General features: G+C 46.6%; 1 protein-coding gene across 1 annotated transcript; it reads right to left on the bottom strand.

Moving 5' to 3' along the window:
- Positions 1 to 526: 526 nt before the first annotated feature.
- On the bottom strand, positions 527 to 5,872 carry LOC123093319 (sucrose transport protein SUT1). Its single transcript, XM_044515249.1, has 13 exons — positions 5,434 to 5,872; positions 3,428 to 3,493; positions 3,096 to 3,194; positions 2,940 to 3,004; positions 2,758 to 2,842; positions 2,622 to 2,655; positions 2,394 to 2,493; positions 2,230 to 2,305; positions 1,878 to 2,072; positions 1,652 to 1,795; positions 1,315 to 1,548; positions 1,173 to 1,236; positions 527 to 1,061 (listed from the first exon to the last, which is right to left on the bottom strand). The coding sequence occupies exons 1-13, from the start codon at positions 5,626 to 5,628 to the stop codon at positions 847 to 849; spliced, it is 1,572 nt and encodes a 523-aa protein (XP_044371184.1). The 5' UTR covers positions 5,629 to 5,872; the 3' UTR covers positions 527 to 846.
- Positions 5,873 to 23,614: the final 17,742 nt, after the last annotated feature.

The raw sequence follows: 23,614 nt of genomic DNA on the forward strand, positions 1-23,614 counted from the left end.
CCGGACGGAGGGAGAATTCAGGCCCATCAATGGTTCATTTTGCTCCAAAGCATCATTGAAGATTGGCAACCTACAACTGATCTGGACAGATGAGACTGTTCTTGTAATTCCTCCGTCTACTGTATTGATCTGTAAAAATGTACAAGCCCTCAAGAGAAATTCCCCTCAAGAGGACTCTCACGTTTTGTTCAAAAAGCTCTGGAAATCAGCCACGATGCTTTAGGCGCAAAGTCTGTTTCTGGCCAGTGTCAACACAAGGAGTCTGCCCTATGTTTTCTGGGACTTAAACTGTTTGTGCTGGGCGTTGGGTGTGCTGCAAAATGCACTGTTTCTTGTCGGTTTCAGGAATGGAATCGGTGCGGATAAGCTCCTTGATGTGAAGCAAAAGAGAATCGAATCGTGTGAGAACGACTGAAGGAACAAAGTTGTGCCTGGTGTACCGGCTGCCGGTCATCCAAAACAGTGCGTCCGCCATGGCCGCTGCCGAGAGAAGAGAACACAACACACGCGGTGCACCGGACCAAGGTTTTATGTCGCTGAAAGTTCATCATCCATTCTTTTCCCCTCACTTGATCACCTTGGTTTGCTACACACAAGTCACAACCCAAAGACGACACCCCAGCCGGTGATGGATGCCCACATTCCTCTGTCCATTTTCTGCTACACGCACTGACTTACACGCACATACAGACACAACACATACGGTTCCTCACAATTCTTATTCTGCTCTACGGAGTCCTTAGGCGAGAGCCACCTAGTTACGCCTATGCGAAAATTTGGTAAATGGCGGGCTGGGCTGGGACCTCCGGCCTTGGCCATGCTCAGGCCGACCGACGCGCGGCGCGGTCAGTGACCGCCGCCGCTGACGGCCCGGAACTGGCGCCTGGAGATCTTGGGCAGCAGGAATATGCCGACGATGCCGCCGATGAGCGCGAAGGCGGACGCCATGCCGAACGCCGGGATGTTGCCCTTGCCGAACAGCTCGTCCCACGGCCCCGCCCCCACCGCGATGATCACCTGGGGTATCACGATGGCGATGTTCAGCACGCCCGTGCACAGCCCTGCACCGTCCAAACAAACCATCAGTTAGTTACCCGTCAACACCGGAACAAAATAAATCTCAAGTGGCCAACACTGAAGAATAAAGTTGAGGAGCATCCGTCCGCACACACCTTGGCCACCGCCTCTGTTCGCCGCCAGCTGCGCCGTCACCGCGAAAGGGACACTGTACAGAATCTGCAGCGGTGCAACTTGTGAGAGAGGAAAAGGAAAAAACCAACCTAATCAGGTGGCAGAAGGGATGCTGATGCTTACGGCGAGAGGGACTCCGAGGAAGGCGAAGAGGGCGAGGGAGACGATCTTGATCTCCTTGCTGGCGGTGATGGCGTGCTGGATGTACCCATGCATGTCCTGAGTAGCCCACCAGCTTATGATGCAAATGGCCGCCATGGAGAGGCAGACGAGGAAGTTGCTCGACACCCACACCACCCGCGGGCCTAGCCTCTTGCACAGCGGCTCGATCAGGAAGGAGCTGAACCCCAGGACGACCTGCATGCATGCACGCGCAAGTGTCAGTACTCCAAGTTTCTTCTATCACATCTCCGCTCAAGGAGCAGACGGAATGATGGAGGAAGTAGTGAATCTTAATTACCGAGTTGAGTAGCAGGCCGAACGCCCCGGCCCTGACACCTGCCTGGAACGCGTTGGCCTCGTCGGGGGTTCCCTTGGGGTCACCGTGGTAGATCTCACGACCCATCCAGTCGGTGTCGTAGAGGATGAAGGGGAACCAGGACAGCTGCAAGCACAAACATGTACACAGTGAGTGAAGCGTGGTGTTAAACTTGAGAGTAAACCCTGAAACATCGTGAAGCACGTACCCAGGTGAGGCCAGTGACGAGGAGCACTGATGGCATTCCAGGAGGCAAGTTCTTGAAGCCTTTGAACACGGCGAGCGGCCCAGTGGGCTCGACTTCAACCTGGCCATTGGCCTTTGTTGGGAGGGGCGCGATCGCCTTGTACGGTATCTCCTTGGCGAAGATCACAGTTATCACCAAACAGAAGGCCAGGAACAGCTGAAAAACACACATACGGAAAAAAGGACCACGTTTCAACAATGGTGCACAGAGATGGTCATACATAGCAGGGTTTAGGGTTTATCGATCCAAGTTTGCTCATTCTCAAGTTTGTTTATGACGTACGAGTAATAATAAACACTAGGGAGTGACTTACCACTGCCACCAGAAATGCGCCTTTCAGATTTGCGCAGGCTTCACAGCAAGCCCTTGTCCGGAGGAACGGAAACCACCTATGAAATTAGCCAAGCGAAAAATGCAACTTGTCAGTACAGTAAGTACTTATGTGCGGAACAGAAGAGAAGATAAGTGTTGGCTTACTTGTGCCAGTTATTTGTGGAACCAGAGGAGTATCCAAGGATATTTCCTAGTGCCATCCAAGAACAGAAGATTGAATTTGCTGCACTGGGTCCATGTTGAGCTGTTGAACAGAAAGAAAAGGGAGATCAGATCCCAGATACAATTTGATTGCACGGCATAACAGGCAGAGGCTAGTTCAATTAGTTTGCCTGAACCAACTAGCACAACTGAACTATCATGAAAAATTACCTGATAAATCAGCCATCAGAGCACGCGCTGGACCCTGTAAATTCCATGGGAAAATCAAGTGAAATTAGTCATAGCGTTTTGGTTTGGGCGAAATTCTTGAACATGACTACTACAGTACTCATCTAAAAGCACTTACTTGCACAGTGTTGTTGGAGAAGTCAAGGAGCCAGAATCCAAGAACATACACAATTGCAGCGTGCCAACGAGGCCCATGATAGAGACTGTAGTTATCACGCCAAAATGTCAGACCAGCTTGCAATGGTCAGTTGCTATGGAAAAGGAAAATGCAAAGCCAAGGCCAGGCAACGAGCACATCACCTGCACTCTTCCTTGCTGTCACCCAGAGCAGCTCCAATGTCAGCCGAGAAGCCGACGACTACGACCTGCGTAAAGCAGAGTAAATGTAAATTTTATTACGAAGAAAAAAAAAACTCATGAACCGTAAGAAGATAACCAAGGAACGGTGCTACTCACAGCAATGCAGATGAGGATACATCCTGTCAGAATAAACGGTCTGCGTCTTCCCCATCTAGAAGTGCACTTGTCACTGTAGAGCCCAACGCATGGTTGAACCTGCAGGTCAGAGGATGGAAATTGATTATAATTTGTTGATGTAGCTACAGAATCTGATAACTGCTAGCTGTAGTTTTTTCTGCATAGAGTGCTTCAGATATGATTTACAGTTTGGTGTGAACTAGGTGTGAAAGTATCTAGCACCAGTACTATGATGAAATGTAATCTTATGCTAGTTATCACATTTGCAGGGCATATTTCATCACAGGAACTATGTTGAGGTTGATACTCACCACTAATCCAGCAATAGGGCCGCAGAGCCACATGAATGAAGTCAGAGCATGCGAAAGTCCCAGAGTCTGCACAAATGTGGCAAAATTCAGATAGTCAGTGGACAGTAACAGAATAATAGGTGGTAGAATTTGCAGTATCAGCAACTCTAATTCCCATCAGTTTATTGGCACAAAAAGCAAACAACAACACCAGCAAGTAGTTACTGAATTTTACACTGCTCTTTTGTTATCAAGCAATAGCAAATGGTTTAGAAAACTTGGAACTCTTTCACCCCAGAGCTGCAACTGTTCCACCACACAAACACTGTATATTGTTGTGACAGGTCTGTTCCCCTGATCCATACACCGCACATAGAAGATTTTGCACAGTCCAGATATGAAAACTGAAGCCCACAGAGGACACATCTGGACTGGACTGTGAGTTCCTCTCCAGTTTGACCGCTCACATGTGTGCAGGAATAATACTCCATATGGCCAGGTAAGGCAACTTGCCAAGCTGTATTTATACATATTGACCATGATGTATGCATGGCCGCATCCACCTACCCATCTTGATGGTACTTGGCTCGAGAAGGCTAACGTGATCAGGATGAAATTGTTGTATGTATCCAGAAATATATAGCTCACGGGATACACCTAGCTAGCAACAACAGTGTGTGTGTGCATGGACCATCCTGATCAATCAAGTAACTTTCTTCTACGTACGGATATACGTTAGCTGAATTTTTTTTTCATTTATATACCTATATATCTATATAAAATACATAGTAGTAGTAGTACTCCTTCTCAGGCCTGAACTGAAACTAAGACCGTACTAATTCCTCGTCTTTGTTTATAGTAGCAACGTTGAGGCGCCGACGAGCGGTCAATTACGTTTCGAGATTTCCCTATCAGGCCATGCAGTTTCCCCCCAGAAATTAAGGCGCACGGCGGACCGACCATTGACCACCGTCCGCGTACTTTAGCGAGGCACCATCATATATACATATCCCGTTTCGATCTCCAGCATGTAAGGAGTGCCATGGCATGACAGCAACGCGCGTGCTTGAACAGATGAAAAGCATGTAGCATGATGTTGCCAGGCTAATTACTCTACTCATTAGTGCTTGCTGATATAATATTAATAGTTGAGGAGTAATATATAGCTACGTATTAAAGGAGTACAGTTCATCAGACAAAGGTGATGGATGTGTGATGGTGTGTATATCTTGTCCTCGAGTGCACCGTATGGCTTGGGGGTTTGACTTCTGTGGGTCTGTGGATTGAAGTTGGTGTGCAGAAAGGTTTTAGGCTTTTTGCTCACACACAGAATTGAGGCTTTTTGCCAACATCGACGAAAACCATTTGGGTGGTGACACTAGATAGCCTTGACACGAGAAGATGGGTCGAGAAGCTGCACATCCTACGTGACCACACCATCATATATACGAGTGAGCAACGTATCGTCATGGAAAAGATATATCTCTTGATCTCAAAGGATACGAAAACAGATAGACTTCTAGCCACAGCCACACGTGTACTCACTAATACGCTGACAAAAAGCTGTTGGAAAAAGAACAAAAACCAGTGCGAAGAAACGAACAAGCTTGACATCTCGGTCAAACCTCACGTTTCTCCGAATAGAAACTGTTACGCTTGAATCTACCGTTTCAAAAAAGAAAAGTAAAATGAAAGCTGCACAAACTTCAGAAATGATAAACAAGGAGAAGAAGGTTCTCCGAAGGAAATATGAGCTGCTGGCACAGAAAATTATGAACTCGCCATCTTTTAAAATTTTGCAGGCATCTTTTATGTTACTCTTCAGACCTTTGCAGATTTATTTAGAAAGCAAAACACTAAAAACTACGGATCGAATAGCTTTTTCGTCCCCGAGGTGCGCATGCACGGCCGGGACGACGACGCAGCACCGCGCGCACGCGGTGCATGCGCGCACACAGGCATGGACATGGCCTCACGGCGCGCGCGTGAACTCGGCTGTACTCGGGTTGCATGTACGTGTGGTATACCTGGACGTAGGGGGTGAGCAGGGAGAGCTGGAGCGCCCATCCGTACTGCACGCCGCCGGCGACCATGCCGGCGAGGATGAGCCTGCCGAGGCTGATGTCCACGGCGGGGGCGTCCGCCCCGCCGGCGGCGCCGCCGCCTCCGCCGCCGACCCCCACCGAGAGCTCCACCTCGCCGTTGCCGCCGCCGCGCGCCATCGTCGCAGGGGGGCCGCCTGGACGATCACCACCTCGTTCGTTCGCCTATCAACTCTACGGCGCGTCGGATCAACGCCGGGGAGGAAGGAGGACGTTGATCGGATCAACGCCGGGGAAGAAGGGTCTGACGGGAGGAGGAAGAGGGGGAGACGAGAGCGGAAAGTGCGAGTGGGGGAGAGAGGTGTGAGGGAAGGAGCGTGGAGTGAGGAGAGGAGAGGTGGTGGTGTGGGTTTGTGTTGGGAGCGATGGAGGGGGGAAGGGGCGGGGCATTTAAAGGCCGTCTGTGTGTGCCGATCGAGTGCGACGCAGGCCGCGCTGATTAACCCGGATGCGGCCTCCCGTCCGTCCGTGCTATCCATCACCCTGCCCCTGCCCCGGCCCTGGTGCACTCGTGCAGTATGGTAGTACTAGGTTCTAAAGTAAAATTGATTGTTGCTAGTATGTTTTTAATGAGGCCATATCCTGATCTTTATCTATATGTGCACACCTTTCTTGATAAGATTTATCTATCCGTGCAGATGCTCACTTGGTTTATCTATTGTAGTGCACTTTTTCTGATAAGATTTATCTATTTATTACACTTGGTTGTGGTTTTTGGGCATCTATTTGATGTTTCTATTTCCTTTCTACTAAAGTCGGGTTTTTTTTACCATCGAATCATGATCCAACGGTAAAGGGCTTAAGACAATTTTTCTCGGTTTGTGTCTCTCTTTCACTCTCGAATTCCCCGATCCGCACCCAGTGCGTCGCGGATCCGCACGAGACAAATGTGAGCACCATCGTCATTTGAACTTTGCCCATTACACGCCCATGTTTCCCGTGGATGAACACTGCCACGTTGCATTGTTGCCTCATCCGAACAATCGGTCACCTCAGTTGTCCAATCTCATCGCGCAACATATCCCTCCATTCCGGAGAGCAGAAAGAATTGCAGTTCTTCTTCGTCTCTGCAGGTAACACATGTCACAACCCCCTCCTGTTGGCGATTCCTTGAGCTAAGGTGTGTGGAAGGATACGGGCAACTTATCACTAACAACGGTAAATCCATCTTGTCCAGCACTCCCAGCCCTGACTAAAGAAAACCTAACTACTGTCGATGTGGGCCTTAAGCCATGCTTCATCTCCATGGCTCTCTTCCTCAGGCTTCGACGACCTCGCTACTGCAGGCTACGATAGATAACGAAATCACGAAAAAGGATATTCTTCTCTCTCTCTTTTTTGCGGAAAAGAGATTCGATGACAAAATTCAACCGATGATGTGCACATACACCCACGCCCATCATCGTGCATACACACCCCGCCCACATCCAAGCATGACCACAAGCGTCAATTGAAGATTATACCTAACCATTTTCACTCGAATAGTACCACAACTCTGCTTATGCTTTCCCTAAAAACAAATAACCTCTGCTCATGTGCCGTCGCTATGTTGCTATACTCCGGTTACAGCCAAACGGTAAACGGAGATTTCCAACGTGGTCCACCGCACACGACCGTGACAACACCCAGTTTATGTTTGTCCAATTGTCCCGAGAATTTTTCTACCTTTCCTAATGCAAACGCTATGATTCCGCCATACTCGACAAAACTACAATCCATCAATCTTCACCGCTCATGCGAGTTAGGAGGACAGCCCATCAAGATTCAATCCTGGTTTCTGGTGTCCACATTTATCCAGAATTTATTTCAGGATTTCCGACGATGCACATTCAGTGCGAGGAAACGTTTTCACCGACTATACTTTGTAAAATCTCAAGAGAATATATTCGGCTCGGTTTTCCAAAGATGCTCATAGAAATAAGATATGTGTGTGTTTATAGAAATGCATGTATGCGCATATACATGAGCGCTCCACCGTCCATGGCGCCGTTACGTACGTTACTCCTACTCCACCGTGCTGTCAATAAGAAAAAAGAAAAACGTGCGTTACTCAACCGCGCGTCTCCGGGCCGGAGCGAGGGGGGGCTGGCGTCGTCTCGTCGGCGTCCGTCGACCGACCGGGCGGTTGGCGACGAGCGGTCGCGTGATCCCCGCGACCGAGGCGCGTCGGCCGTGCTCCCGCAGTGACGCGCGGGGCGCACCTCTACGTGGCGGCGTGGGTGGGTGGGAGACGACCGGGGTACACGAGACACGTCCGTCCGTCCGTCCGTCGTCAAAGGCGACCGACGTCGCGCGGATGCGGGGCAGTTGTAGTAATTAAAGGGGCCGGTCGCCATTAGTGCCTGCTAATCTTGGGCTCTCCGTTCTCAGCACATTTTTGGCCGGCGAGTGACGCGTCCGGACCGTGGGCGGCGTACCGACGTGCCCGCGCGCCTCGCACCTTCGGTTCGTTGGCAGCAAGCACACTGCACACGTGAATGTATTTCGATCGACCTAATCTCGTGGTAATAACATGTCGCAGGAACTTTTGTAAAAATATTGCGCCTCAACCACAGTGCCAGTAGGTCGTGCTGTACTGCTGTATGAGCCGTGATCGGTGTGGTCCAGTACAGTGTATGTATGCGCGGTGCTGGTGCGCCGTGCGTGCGTGCCTGCATGCAGAGTGACACTTGTGTTGCCAGCCATGTGAGTTGCACGATGTTGATGCGTCTGTGCAGTATGCGCATACATCATAATTGAGATTTGCTCTTTTGTAAGTAGGACTTGGACGCGATCTTCAGAAATATATCGACATTAGTAGAAAATATATTCATATCTGGACGGGAATATATGGGGCCGGCAAAGTATGGCTCCAGTACCCACTTTATTCGCTCTAAACACCGATCATTTACGCCACTGATTAATCCGTCGAGATATACAGATATATTTCCAGGATATGATCGCTCGATCGTCCGTTGCGCCGGGGTCAGTTGCATGCTAAAATCCAATTCGGCGCAGCCCGGCACCGATCAAGAGCCAGCCAGCGAACAAAAACCAACATAAATACGTACGTGATGATGTGATGAGATCACGATCGACGGTGCGCATATCGGGCAGGAGGAGTAGACGGTACGTTTTTGCCTCTCTCTTTCTCTTTTGGAGATTCACTTCCCGGGCGGTCGGTCTCAGCGGCCCGGCTTTTGTTCGCTTGCCCGTAGAATTACATCCGGGTTGATATATGCAGTGCCCATGTGTCGCCCACGCGTCGACCCGTCGTCTAGAACGAAAACGATCGAGATGCACCGGCCGCACCGGCAACGGCTGCATGTCACCGGCCACATGTACGTGGATCGCTTCGCTTGGGTCTTTCACTAAGAGCCACATCAGTGCTGAAAGATCACATAGGTTTGGTTGATCCCACACAAACTTGACAAGTTCCAGCTTATTGCTTGAAATGCCTCTGTCGGCTAGAACCGCGTATAGCAGACGCATGATGCGCCGCATCGTAGTACATGCATATGCCATCGACCACTTGGACGTGGATCGCCCGGCTTGGGCCTCAGCCCTCACGAGCTACTTTTCAAAGCTAAAAAGAATGATTGTAAAAAAAAATTGTAGTTTGGACCCTCATTTCTTTAATATAAATTGGAGTGGAAGCCTCTCTCTTCTAGTAAAGAAAATAGAAATGGATTCTTGGGTTGTCATAACTTTTGGATGAAATGGCATTCACGGGTAGCATATATCACGTATGCGGCTTTGCTTCGTCCGCCCATCTCCCGTGAGAGGCTCTCTCGGGCGAAACCTAGCACCAACAGTGCCCGGGACGGCAGGACCTTCCATCTACTCCTCCGTCTTGCCACCGGCCACCGCGGGTGGGGGGTGGGGGGCATCGGTCGAAGCCCGGTTGCCGTCAGTGGCGGCGGGGGATCTCCTCCCGTCCTATCACAGTGGGTTGTGCTGCAAACTCTCGCGAGGACGCCAAGCTTGGTGCGGGGGCTTGGCAACGGGCCGCCATGGGGTGGTACCGTGGCGTGATCTCCTCTCCTCCTCCTCCTCTCATGGTAGTGCGCCGGGGATCTGAAAGTGCAACAAATCCTTGGATGGTTTTGATAATTCTTAACAACATATAGCTCATTGAACTAATTCTCTTTCAAGATGATCATTTCAAAAAGTTGAATGATTAGCATGACATGGACTAGAGATGTGGACCCCTCAAAATGCTAAGGACATATATTGGCAACAAGCTCAAGACTTTACATTTTCATTTTAGTGATCCAAGATCACATTGAGTCCATAGGAAAGCTAATACTATTAAAAGGGAATGAGGTGTTGCTTAATGGCTTGCTTGGTCAAAATGCTTAGTGATATGCTCCAAAACCCTCAGCCACTTTCTTATTTCCACATATGTCCTAAACCTAAAAGTCAAACTCGGCCCCACCGATTTGATCTATCCGACGCCACCGAGTTCATTTGACATAGCCACTGCCACAAACCCTAATCACTTCGGTTTCACCGATAGGGATCTCGGTCTCACCAGATGGGATTGCAAACTCTCTGTTTCCTTTTCGTAACGTTTAGGTCTCACCGAAATGAGCGATCGGTCCCACTGAGTTCGCAATGCAAACTCCCTGTTTCCTTTTTGTCACATTTCGGTCTCACCGAAATGAGCGAATCGGTCTCACCGAGTTTGCCTGACCAACTCTCTGTTTGCCTATTACTGAAATCGGTCCCATCAAGTTCATGTGATCGGTCTCACCGAGATCAAGTTATGCCCTAACCCTAGCACATCGGTCCCACCGAGTTGATCATGTCGGTCCCACCAAAAAGCCTAACGTTCACATTTTGAATTGAATCGGTCTGACCGAGTTTCACCATTCGGTTTCACCGAGTTTGAGAATCTGTGTGTAATAGTTAGATTTTGTGTGGAGGCTATATATACCCCTCCACCCACTCTTCTTCGTGGGGAGAGCCATCAGAACGTGCCTACACTTCCAACATTCATTATCTGAGAAAGAACCACCTACTCATGTGTTGAGACCAAGACATTCCATTCCAACCACGAGAATCTTGACCTCTAGCCTTCCCCAAGTTGCTTTCCACTCAAATCATCTTTCCACCATAGTCAAATCTATGAGAGAGAGAGAGTTGAGTGTTGGGGAGACTATCATTTGAAGCGCAAGAGCAAGGATCATCAACACAACATCTATTACCTTTTGGAGAGTGGTGTCTCCTAGATTGGTTATGTGTCACTTGGGAGCCTCCGTCAAGATTGTGGAGTTAGACCAAAGAGTTTGTAAGGGCAAGGAGATCGCCTACTTCGTGAAGATCTACCCAAGTGAGGCAAGTAATTCGTGAGCGATGGCCATGGTGGGATAGACAAGGTTGCTTCTTCGTGGACCCTTCGTGGGTGGAGCCCTCCGTGGACTCGCGCAGTCGTTAACCCTTGTGGGTTGAAGTCTTCACCAACGTGGATGTACGATAGCACGACCTATCGGAACCACGCCAAAAATCTCCGTGTCAACATTGCGTTTGCTCCCTCCAAACTCCTCCCCTTTACCCTCATATGCAATGATTTACATTCCGCTGCTATACTCTTAGAATTGCACGTGTAGGTTGATTGCTTGACTAGTGCTAAGTTGCTAAAAATGTGCCAAAACTTAAAATTGGGAAAAGGCTAGGTTTTATTTGGTCAAGTAGTCTAATCACCCCCTCTAGACATACTTTCAATCCTACAAGTGGTATCAGAGCATTAGTCTCCATTTGCCTTGATTTCCATAGCTTTGGTGATCATAGCCTTGGTTTCTCAACCTAGGAGAGTATGACATCTAGCGAGGGAAATTACCACCGTAGAGGTCCTTACTTTGATGGTAATAATTTTGCTAGTTGGAAACATAAGATGAAAATGCATATTCTTGGACATAACCCCGTCGTTTGGGCTATTGTGTGTATTGATTTGCAAGGTGAATTCTTCGATGGAAGAGACCAAATCGTGAAGCTACCGCAGAAGAATTGAAGATGTTGCAATACAATGCTCAAGCTTGCGATATCCTCTTCAACGGATTATGCCCCGAAGAATTAGAAGAAAATCAGCCATCTTGAGAATGGAAAGGAAATTTGGGATACTTTGATTGATATGCATGAAGGTACCAACTCCTTCAAGGAATCCAAGTTGGATATGCTTCAAAGTCAACTTGACAAGTTCAAAATGAAGGATGGTGAAGGTGTCGCTGGAATGTACTCTAGGCTTGCTCTCATCACAAATGAGATTGCCATCTTAGGAAGTGAGAGATGACTGACAAATTCATCATCAAGAAGATCCTAAGAGCCTTAGATGGAAAATATGATACCGTGTGCACTTTGATCCAAATGATGCCAAACTACAAAGATCTCAAGCCAACCGAAGTCATTGGAAGGATTGTTGCTCATGAGATGCCTCTCAAGGATAAAGAAGAGCTTCACAACAAGTCTAGTGGTGCTTACAAAGCCTCATGTGATGCTCCTACATCATCAAGTGAGAAACATGCCTTCAATGAATAATTAAGTTTAATGGTGAAGAATGATACGTCTCCAACATATCTATAATTTTTTATTGTTCCATGCTATTATATTATCTGTTTTGGATGTTTGATGGGCTTTAATATGCTCTTTTATATTTTTTGGGACTAACCTATTAACCGAAGGCCTAGTGCCAGTTTCTGTTTTTTTGCTTACTTCAAAGTTTTGCAGAAAAGGAATACCAAACGGAGTCCAAACGGAACGAAACCTTCGCGATGATCTTTCTTGGAGCGAAACCAAACCAGAAGACTTGGAGATGAAGTCGGAGACGTAACGAGGAGGCCACGAGGTAGGTAGGCGCGCCCCCATCCTTGTGGGCCCCTCGTAGCTCCACCGACCTAGTTCTTTCGCCTATATATACTCTTATACCCTAAAAACATTAGGGGGAGCCACGAAACCACTTTTCCACCGCCACAACCTTCTGTACCCGTGAGATCCAATCTTGGGGCCTTTTCCAGCGATCTGCCGAAGGGGCATTCGATCACGGAGGGCTTCTAGATCAACACCATTACCTCTCTGATGAAGCGGGAGTAGTTTACCATAGACCTTCGGGTCCATAGTTATTAGCTAGATGGCTTCTTCTCTCTCTTTGATTCTCAATACAAAGTTCTCCTCGATGTTCTTGGAGATCTATTCGACGTAATACTCTTTTGCAGCGTGTTTGCCGAGATCCGATGAATTGTGAATTTATTATCAAGATTATCTATGAATATTATTTGGTTCTTCTCTGAATTCTTATATGCATGCACTACAAAAAAAATACACTTCCGTGACGATACGTGTTTGTCACAGTAGGTCGCGTTTTTTGTCATGCATGTACATCCATGACAATTTTATGACAGAATCAAGATAGTCATACCTGTGCTGTCGTAGAAGTGTTCCATGCCATTACCAAAATTATCATCACGGAAGTGTCCACTTCCATGACGATAAATCACGTGTCACAGAAGTGCTTTCGTCAAGGGTGACCGACACGTGGCATCCACCGTAACAGAACGATGTTAAGCTATCGGGTCGGGTTTTGGATCCGATAACCCGTTAACAGCCCCGACCAATGGGGATTTTCCACATGTAAAATCATCATTGGCTGGAGCAAACACATGTCGGCTCACCGTTGGGACAGATGTCATCCACTCATTGGACCGAAGCCGCCTAGGATACGACGACACGTGGCACGACCCAACAGAGGCCCATTCCTGTGAAAAGGCCGGCCCGTTTGACTTGGTCAAAAGGTGGCGGGTCGGCCCACAGAAAGCCTGTTAACGGCCTGTTCGCATATAGCCCATTTACAGCCCGCTAACCCAAGGCCCGTTATGACCTCTCCGAATTAGGCCCAGTAGCGTCATCTGGGCCATCCAATATGATTCCAGCCCGTTTTAACTTCTGGCCCATGTGTGTCCCATGACTTCTTTCGGCCCATATGAGGCCCTTTGTAACTCTTGGCTCATTAACGACCCATGGTGAAACTGGCCCGTAATGAACAGTGTATCACTTTATACCCATTAACGGTCCGTTATTCCATTGGGCTGTTTCCAGCCCAAGTTATCTTTCGGCCTTCTCAGGGCCCATTGATTCTTGGACTCATTTGCAGCGTTCGGTTACATACGGCCCGTTACTGTCATTTTCTGCTTGTGGGCCAAATTCAGCACGTCGTTATAGTCGGCCCGTTTGCGAACCGTTATTACGTTGGGCTGTTTTCATGTCAAAAAAACCCCGTTGGGCTGTTTTCATAGAGTTATCAAATATGGCCTATTAACGGCCCGTTATGATCCACGAATAGTACGACCCATGATTGGCGAAATGATGATACGCCCCGTAGAAGGCCCATGGATCCTACGGCCCGTATGAGGCCCATGGATAGTATGACCCGTAGAAGGCCCATGGATCGTACGACCCGTAGAAGGCCCATGGACCCTATGGCCCGTAGAAGGCCCATGAATCCTATGGCCCGTATAGAAGGCCAATGGACCCTACGGCCTATATAGAAGGCCAATGGATCCTACGGCCGGAAGAAGGCCCATGGATCATACGGCCTGCAGGAGGCCCATGGTTACAACAGTCCGTGAGTTGCCATGATTATTTTTGCCTAGTTACCAAAAATAGGCTATTGTGGCCACTAGAAAAACACAGAAAAAAAACTGCAGTGACTACAAGCAAACAACTAAACAAGACAATAAGGAAATAAATAAGCAAGCAATTAATGCTAGCCTATTACCGCTATTACACATATTACATCCATTGGGCATCAAAGTTCGCCACCAGTGCAAATATAGGGAACAAAGCAGCATATTACATACACTGGCCGTCAAAATTGGCCACCAGTGCAAATAAATGCGGCAGCAAAACAAGAGCATAACTGAAAAAACATCAGAAGAGCTCAAGAAACGTTATCCTGGGTATCCACCATGCTGGCAATAAGCTTAGCAAGCTTATTAGCTTTGTTCTGTTTGGCGCTAAAATCCTCCAATGCTCGCTGTTGCACCAGAAAGTATGCATCTGAATGCTCCAGGGACTTCCACAGTCCTTCCGCTTCTTGTCGTAGCACAACTGATCGATGTCTTTCAGCTTGTAGTTGAGACTCAAGAAACCGAACTGATTCAGACAGTGAGTTTGAATAGCTTGTGCAAGCGGTAGTGGCCAGTAACTCGAACACTAAACCAAGACAGGACTTTGGGGTTGTCTCGCTGTCTTCAAGATAGTCTTCCTTAGCTGTTTTATCAGCTTTGTTGGAGACCAACAAGGATGTGTCACTATCCTGAACCTTATCTGCATTACTTTCTTTACCATTGCTTAATAAGGCACTCTTCCCCAATATTCTGTCAGCATTCTAAAAGAAGAAACAAGCAGACACATAACAAGTTTAGCATGTACTAGTATATGAAACTCATTTCGGTGAACCAGTTCATTAGCAAGGTGGACATGATTAAACTGCCAAGTCTTCTATTGCCAAGTACTAGTACATAATAAAAGCATCAAACAAACATATATTTATGTCCTATGGTCACTGCATTGTCTTGCCAAATCAAAATAGAGACACGGTTCAAATCATATCAGTTCAAGACAAAGCAACAGTGAAAGAATACAAAGCATGAGAAACTACACGGCACAACAAGATTTCAGATGGGTACCACGGGTCTACATGTACAACAACACTATTGGCTCTGTTGTGATGCTAGTAATGTGCATGATATGAAAGTCAACTGTATACACAATTGAAATTGAAATCAACAGAGCTATTGATAAGAGCAAACCTGTTAAAGAAATATGCGTGAACATACCTGCTGTGCCATTGGAGTTTCGATTGGATCCTTCAATTTAAAAATAAGTTTGTATGAGTAAATACAGTGATACAAGAGCAAAGCAATCATAGTTAAAAAGGCGCGCCTAGGCTCTAGGCGTTGGCAAAACGCATTGCACATAACTACACTTAATCTGTGCATAACTGCGCATAAGCATGTGCTTTGGTCAGTAAAGCGCAAGGCGGTGGCAAAACGCACAATTAACGCCTAGCGTTTTTTTGAACTACGATTGCAATGGAATCTTAAATTAGAACAGTTGTTCTTCAGGTTTAGGCGCTTGTTCTACATGAACAGAGTATAGTAAGACGCAAGAATATAATACTCAAAAATAGAAAATGAGCTCATAGACCTTACCACATTCTTGGTTCGGGACCAGTACAGAACAAGGCGTTCCCAGTCATCGTCCAGTAAATGTGTCTCAGGAGAACATAAGGGAATTTGATGAGTTTCTTTGCTGGCGAAGTACGTTTTCTTCAGGCAATTCCAATACTGCCACGAAGCATTCTTGAAGATAGCAGAGGTATTAGCACATGTTACCTCATCCTGAGTTTCCAAATCGGTCCTTCTCTATAGAGAAAAATGGGAAACTTTGCTGTATTATAACCATCATGGAGGTAGGATGTATGGAACAAAGCAAAGTAATTGCCATGAATAACATTACTTACACATAACTCCTGGACAAACACCTGCAACTGGCATTTTCCTTCATCTTCAGCATAATATTTCCAAGATGGGAAGATACGCGCATACGATTTAACAACATCAAATGCTATAGCTGCTAAACTACGACTAGCTGGTTGTGCTTCCTCCACAGGAATAGGCGTACTAACTGGTGGAGTTGGGGTTCGCCGTGGTAGTACTGGCCCTTTGGGCACTGGAGCTGCCTTACTAATTGCTCTTGTTTGGGAGCTCTGTGGTGGAGATAGTGCTGTGTCAACAGGAACTGGGTTACTATCTACTGGGGTTGGGGTTAGATTGGGTGAAGCTGGTTCTCTGTCCATCGTAGTAGGGGTACAATCTGTGAGAGTTTAGGTTATGTGTGGTAGGGCTGGTTCTTGTGCATGTACAACCAGGGTGCTATCTCCACCAAGAGGTAGCACTGTTTTATTTGAAGGCCGTGTTTTTAGTCCGCTGGATACTGGCATCACCCGCTCCAATTCAAATGGCTGATAAACAGGAAACATAGTTGAATGTACAGACATTGTATGAGAGACAAATGCAATAGATAGTGTGGAAAAAAGGCATGAAATAGTTGACATCTATATTGTTTAACTAAAACTGATAGCATGACATAATTTCACATATATGATGTCTATCTAAACTGGATAGCATAGCATAACATAATTCAAAGATATGATGAATAACTAAACAGGATCGCATGACATAATTCACCTACATGGTATCTAAGTAATCAGGATCGCATCATTTAATTCACATATGTGATTTATATGCTAAACAGAGGGCATTCGATATGATGTCTGAACTAAGAACATGGTGTTGAATATTGTGTATATGATGTCTAAACTATGCAATGCAAGACACCATATGCATGATATGAGCAGTATAACCGTGCCAAGTTTGAGCATACACCTTGGTGGGGGAATAGGACTGGTCATTTGTCTCTGAATCCATCTCTGAGGAGCTATCAGGACCCAACAAGAGATCTGCTTCGACAGGAAGCACTGTCTGCTCTGAAGGCCTTGTTTTCACTCCAGATTTTTCCATCTCCCACCCAAATGACTGATTCACAGGAAGAGTAGTTTAATGTACAAACATTGTCGACAAATGTAAATGTAATGAAGAAAAGGATGGGCAAGATATCATTCAAATATATGATGCCTGGTTAAACAGGATGGCATTGCATATTTCACATATATTATGGCTGGCTAAAAGACATGAGACTGCATAATTCCCATATATGATATAGAAACTAAGCAGGTGGCATCACAGAACATGTCTAAACTAAGCAGATGACATATATGATGTCAAAAGTAGGCACTACAAGGCAACATATGCATGATATGACTAACATCATCATGCCAAGGTAGAGCAAACACCTTGGGGGGTAAATAGGAGTGGTCAGCGGCGTCTGAATCCGCCTCAGAACAAATATCTTCCTCTGGATTACAATCTGGATAGGGGTGGGGAGGGTTTGCCATTGAACCCACCATGGAGCGATGTCTGCATGACATCGTATTGCCGCGCAAAACTCTTCTCTTTTTCTCTACATGTTCAGCATGACTATGTACAATATCTGACATGCATACAAAAAAAATATGGTGAGATTATGTAAGGAGAGCATGCAGAAATTTAGAGTGATGGTAACAACCAGTGGATGGATCCAAAAATAATGATAGCAGGCTGATGATTGCTTTAAATTAATAAAAAGACAGATGATGATTGCTTTACTATTTGTTTCCCACCCAAGATGAACAACATAGGCATACCCTAGGTGAACCAGATATTAGACAGACATACTATTCATTGATGCCTCGATATGTGCCCCACAACTAATTTAGAACTCAAGTTTGAACATTAATTTGGACCTGACTTGGGAGTCCAAGAGCTGAACAGGACGATAAAGTAGCAGGTAAGTTTAAGCAATGCATAACATAAGCAGAAACAAAAGAGTGCGACCTCTCTTGTGGACCCGTGTACTCCTCAGGTTCATCTGCTGAGTCGATGATGGTGATGCCGTTGCAATGGGTGCCGGCGGCAGGGAAGGAGATCTGAGGTGGCGAAAGATGGTTAGGAGTCGTGATGTCTGGTTTGGTGGGTGCTTCTGTCGATGGAGCACCTCAGGTGAGGTGGACGACATTGCGGCAGGAGCAGGACAAACCACACAAAGTTCCCTTCGACACGTACCTGTAACTGAAGTAATTCTGTAAGGGCTCATTTGGCTTGCATGATTCTTAAAACGCAGGGATAGGAAAAACACCGGAATAGGATAGGAAAATGCACATGGTAAACAGAGCATTTGTAAACACAAGATTTCTGTCAACTTGGGTGTTTGATTTACAGGAATTGGAAGAGCAGAGGAATGCAAAGAAACATGGCCAAAATAAAGTGAAACAATATGAAAGCGTGTACAGTTAGAATGCTATTCTGGCACTAATGCACTTGGTCTTGTTTTCATGCATAGGATTTTGAAAAGTAGGTCCAGTTGGATGTTTTGCTTCATTACTTTCAAAAAAAAATGCATGAATAATTGAATAGTAGAGTGCCATTAGAAAATTCCCTATTGCTATGTTTTTCCGTTGAACCAAAATAGCCCTAATGGATTGACGTGAATGTATAGTAGTAAGTGATGCAACAAGTGTACAACCTCTTTGCCGTAGCCGTGTCGAGCTCAGTATCATTGGGTTGGTCGCTGAAGCAGTTGAGGCAGAGGTGGCTGTTGGAGGTGTGGAGGAAGATCTGAGGAATCTGTAGACGGCGTCTAGGGCACTGCTCTTTTATAATGGATCGTTCTATTGTTGGAGCAGCTCCGGTGAGCCGTAAGACGTCAAGACTGAAGCAGCACAAGACAGACATCGTCAATCTCAAGTGGGATTCTAATAGCATCTCCAATAGATGATTAAAATGGATGTAAAATTTACATCACCAAAAACCACCTGACTACAACAGATGAGGTAAAAACTGTTGACTCTGAACTTAACTGTCGAAACTGAAATTTACTGTGGAATCTGAATGCTACTGTCGAAACTGAATGCAATGGTAGCAGAGAGGCACTTGACATGTAGTTTAGGGAGGGCCTGCGGTTCATCTTAAACCTGCACCCGCCTGAGCCGCCAGCCACCACTGGCCGAACCACCGGCCCTAGCGTCGCCTCGCCGCCCCGAAACAACTCCCCACCGCCGCCCCGGCCAGCCCTCTAGGCCCCCGCCCCCACCCTGAACTCTAAGATAGATAGTAGGGTACCTCTCCGATGAGCCCTCGTCCCTGCTGTGGGTGGTTCTTCCTTAACTCCGGCGAGCCCCCCTAAAAATCGACTGACCCAAAAGTCGATTCAGTCGACTGAAGTGTGGCTAAATCGGAGCAGAGCAGTAGCATGAGCGAGGGGGAGAGCAGCAGCAGTAGATGGGCGAGCGAGCGATCGAGCGAGAGCCGGAGCAGCAGCAGTAGCGCGAGCGAGCGAGCGAGAGCCGGAGCAGCAGCAGATCCGGCTGGTATGGACGCCGCCGCCGAAGGGGTCTCGCACTGGGGGAGAGCCGCCATTGAGATGTCGCCCGCGGCGCCGGCTTCAAGGTAGCTGATACGTCTCCAACGTATCTATAATTTTTGATTGCTCCATGCTACTTTATCTACTATTTTAGGCAATATTGGGCTTTATTATCCACTTTTATATTATTTTTGGGACTAACCTATTAACCGGAGGCCCAGCCCAGATTTGCTGTTTTATGCCTATTTCAGTGTTTCGAGGAAAAGGAATATCAAACGGAGTCAAAACAGAACGAAATCAACTGGAGAAGTTATTTTTGGAAGGAAAGCAACCCAAGGAACTTGGAGTGCACGTCAGGGGAGATACGGGCTGCCCACGAGGGTGGGGGGCGCGCCCCCCTGCCTTGTTTGGCCCTCGTAGCTCCTCCGACGTACCCCCTGCACCCATATATACTCTTGTACCCTAAAACTTCCAGAACAGAAGATAGATCGGGATTTCCGCCGCCGCAAGCCTCTGTAGCCACCAAAAACCTCTCGGGAGCCCTTCCCGGCACCCTGCCGGAGGGGGGGATCCTTCACCGGTGGCCATCTTCATCATCCCGGCGCTATCCATGACGAGGAGGGAGTAGTTCACCCTCGAGGCTGAGGGTATGTACCAGTAGCTATGTGTTTGATCTCTCTCTCTCTCGTGTTCTCTCTCGTGTTCCTCTATGGCACGATCTTGATGTATCCCGAGCTTTGCTATTGTAGTTGGATCTTATGATGTTTATCCCCCTCTACTCTCTTGTGATGAATTGAGTTTCCCCTTTGAAGTTATCTTATCGGATTGAGTCTTTTATGAGAACATTTGATGTATGTCTTGCCGTCATTATCTATGGTGACAATGGGATATCATGTGCCACTTGATGTATGTTTTGGTGATCAACTTGCGGGTTTCGTGACATTGGGAACCTATGCATAGGGGTTGGCACACGTTCTTGACTCTCCGGTAGAAACTTTGGGGCACTCTTTGAAGTACTTTTATGTTGGTTCGATGAATCCGAGATTGTGTGATGCATATCGTATAATCATGCCCACGGATACTTGAGGTGACAATGGAGTATCGAGGTGACATTAGGGTTTTGGTTGATTTGTGTCTTAAGGTGTTATTCTAGTACGAACTCTTTTATAGATTGATCCGAAAGAATAACTTTGAGGTGGTTTCGTACCCTACCATAATCTCTATGTTTGTTCTCCGCTATTAGTGGCTTTGGAGTGACTCTTTGTTGCATGTTGAGGGCTTGTTATATTATCTATCTATGTTATTATTGTTGAGAGAACTTGCACTAGTGAAAGTATGAACCCTAGGCCTTGTTTCCTATCATTGCAATACCGTTTACGCTCACTTTTACCACTTGTTACCTTGCTGTTATTATTATTTCAGATTACAAAAACCTATATCTACTATCTATTTTGCACTTGTATCTTCATCTCTTCGCCGAACTAGTGCATCTATACAATTTACCATTGTATTGGGTGTGTTGGGGGCACAAGAGACTCTTTGTTATTTGGTTGCAGGGTTGTTTGAGAGAGACCATCTTCATCCTACGCCTCCTTTGGATTGATAAACCTTAGGTCATCCACTTGAGGGAAATTTGCTACTGTCCTACAAACATGTGCACTTGCAGGCCCAACAACGTCTACAAGAAGAAGGTTGTGTAGTACACATCAGTAGCCGCTCCATGGGGGTGCGGGATGGAGCATCATTGTTGCCGGGAGGTCGAGTTAAGGAGAAGGTGCGATGCGATGAGTGTACAACCTCTTTGGTGGAGCCGAGTAGGCCTCAGCTTCGTCTGAGGAGTCGGTGAGGATGCTGCGATTCCGGTGGAGCAAGTTAAGGCGGCGCTATAGGGATGGAGCAGCCGTGATGGATGAGGCGATCGTCGAATTAGCTCCTTGGAGGTGGAGGATGGTGCGGCTGAACCGGCGGGATGACGAGATGGACAACGGATCCTCATCCGAGGAGGTGGATGAGGGACGTCGAGCTGTTGCGGTGGACGACGTCGTCGAGGAAGAGGCTCCGGCTGGGCAGCGGTGAGGTGGCGGACAGAGGAGGGTGGGGTTTCGCGGCTAGAGCGGAGAGGTTATGGCAGCCTGGGATTTTGAATGGTGAAAAGGGGCCAATGGGCGGGGGTGAAGCATGACTTAGGGACGTGCTTGTCCAAAATATAGGGTGTGTTACAAAAGTACCCCCCACCGATTTGAACTAGCGGCCCTTTTGGCTCAGGGTTAGAAGGGGGATTTCGCGTGTCGGGATTTGGCAGCTGGAGGGAGTTTTCGTGCGCGTTGTAATTTCGGGATAGCAAGGCGCGGGTTGTGAAGGCGCCAGTTTTGGGAGCACGATATCTGAATTTTTGGGATATAACAAGACGCGGGTTGAATTTTAGGGACAAGCCTAACGTGTAGTAATATTGTACTTGTATGTACCAAATCAATTCGCACTTTCCTCAACCAAAAAGAAAATGAAAAAAATAAAACTATTCACACCACACAAAGAGAGAGTCTTGCCCCGTTTTACTATACAAATGCTATTCAAAGCTACTCCCTCCTTCCATCTATATAGGGCCTAATGCGTTTTTTGATGCTAACTTTGACCAAATATTAGAGCAATAATATATGACATGCAACTTACACAAAGCACACCGTTAAATTTGTCTGTGAAAGGTTCTTTCAATGATATAATTTTCACATTGTGCATGTCATGTACTATTAATCTTGTCAATAGTCAAAGGCGGTCTTAAAAATCTCATTACGCCCTATATAGATGGAAGGAGGGAGTATGAATCCATGTTATGTCTGATTAAATTTTTTCGCTTGCTGTATAATGCATGTAACCGACTCATACCAACATTTTAGTGCATTCCAAATGTCTATACTACCGCTGCAATTTGAACTAAATTTCAATTCGTCTCTCTATTTCAACAAGAATCTACAATCATGATTGTTGCCAACTTCAACCATCATTTGTGTATTACCTTAATAACACACCACATGATGACTATAGAGATGGATATGAAATATGTGTACTACATGAACTCGGATTCTATTTTTTGAATACACTTGATGTTGATTCCAAATAATAGTACATTTGATGTACTAACTATATATTCATAATCTAAACCATGTTCCATACGTACACCGTGTTTATCACACAAAGTATAGTGCCCCGCCCCCTACATTATGACAAGTATTTAGACCTGAGCTGCAAAAGCCACACATTAGCCCAAATTATAATCAATGTTCTATGTATTATATGTAGTACTAGCAAGATGCCCATGCGTTCCACAGAACATCAACATGATCAAGGGGCCTAATTTGCAAATATGGAGAGGGGCGTGGGTATCTTTTTTCAAACTTGCCATGGTTTCCTTCCTATCCGCCAGATATAAATCAGACGGCCTATATTGCAGGATGGAAGACACACCATCATCAACAACTCCATTTTTTATAATAGTAGAGATAAAATATATTATATGTAGTATAACATGTTCATAACCACACCATGTGTATCACCGTTATATATATTCACACATGCGTCGGTTTAAAACACTATGCTAAATTCTTCAAATATCCGAATTCACTTTTTATAATGAAGTATATATGATCTCTATTCGTCTTTTACACCCACACAACCCTCTTATCTTTGTAGCTAGCGCTAATTTTCTCTCGTGCATGCACACGCCCGCATACCTCTCACCCTCCCTCAGCATTCTCTAGCTCCATCGCGCAAATTCGTCTTTTCACTTTAGGTCGTTCACCCACGGTGTGTGTAGCCCCCCAGCTCCTTCTTTACGGCACACATCGATCGATATGCCTCTCTAGCCAGGTGTGCCTAGCACAAACACAAGCTTCCCCTCTTCTCTTGTCACCGTCCATGCCTCACTCCCACCACTCTTTTCATCGATCTCGTACTCGCACACTCCTTCCCCCTTGATATAGTATGCCTCTCGTACCACCTCCTAGATGCATCCCTCTCTCTCTATCCTTCTCCTCGTGCCTCATTTGCTTCTAACACACACATGCATGTATACCGATCGATCTCCCAACATATAACTAGATCGACTTTAACTATC

The sequence above is a fragment of the Triticum aestivum genome, chromosome 4B, assembly GCF_018294505.1.
Source record: "Triticum aestivum cultivar Chinese Spring chromosome 4B, IWGSC CS RefSeq v2.1, whole genome shotgun sequence".
NCBI classification, from domain to species: Eukaryota; Viridiplantae; Streptophyta; class Magnoliopsida; order Poales; family Poaceae; genus Triticum; species Triticum aestivum.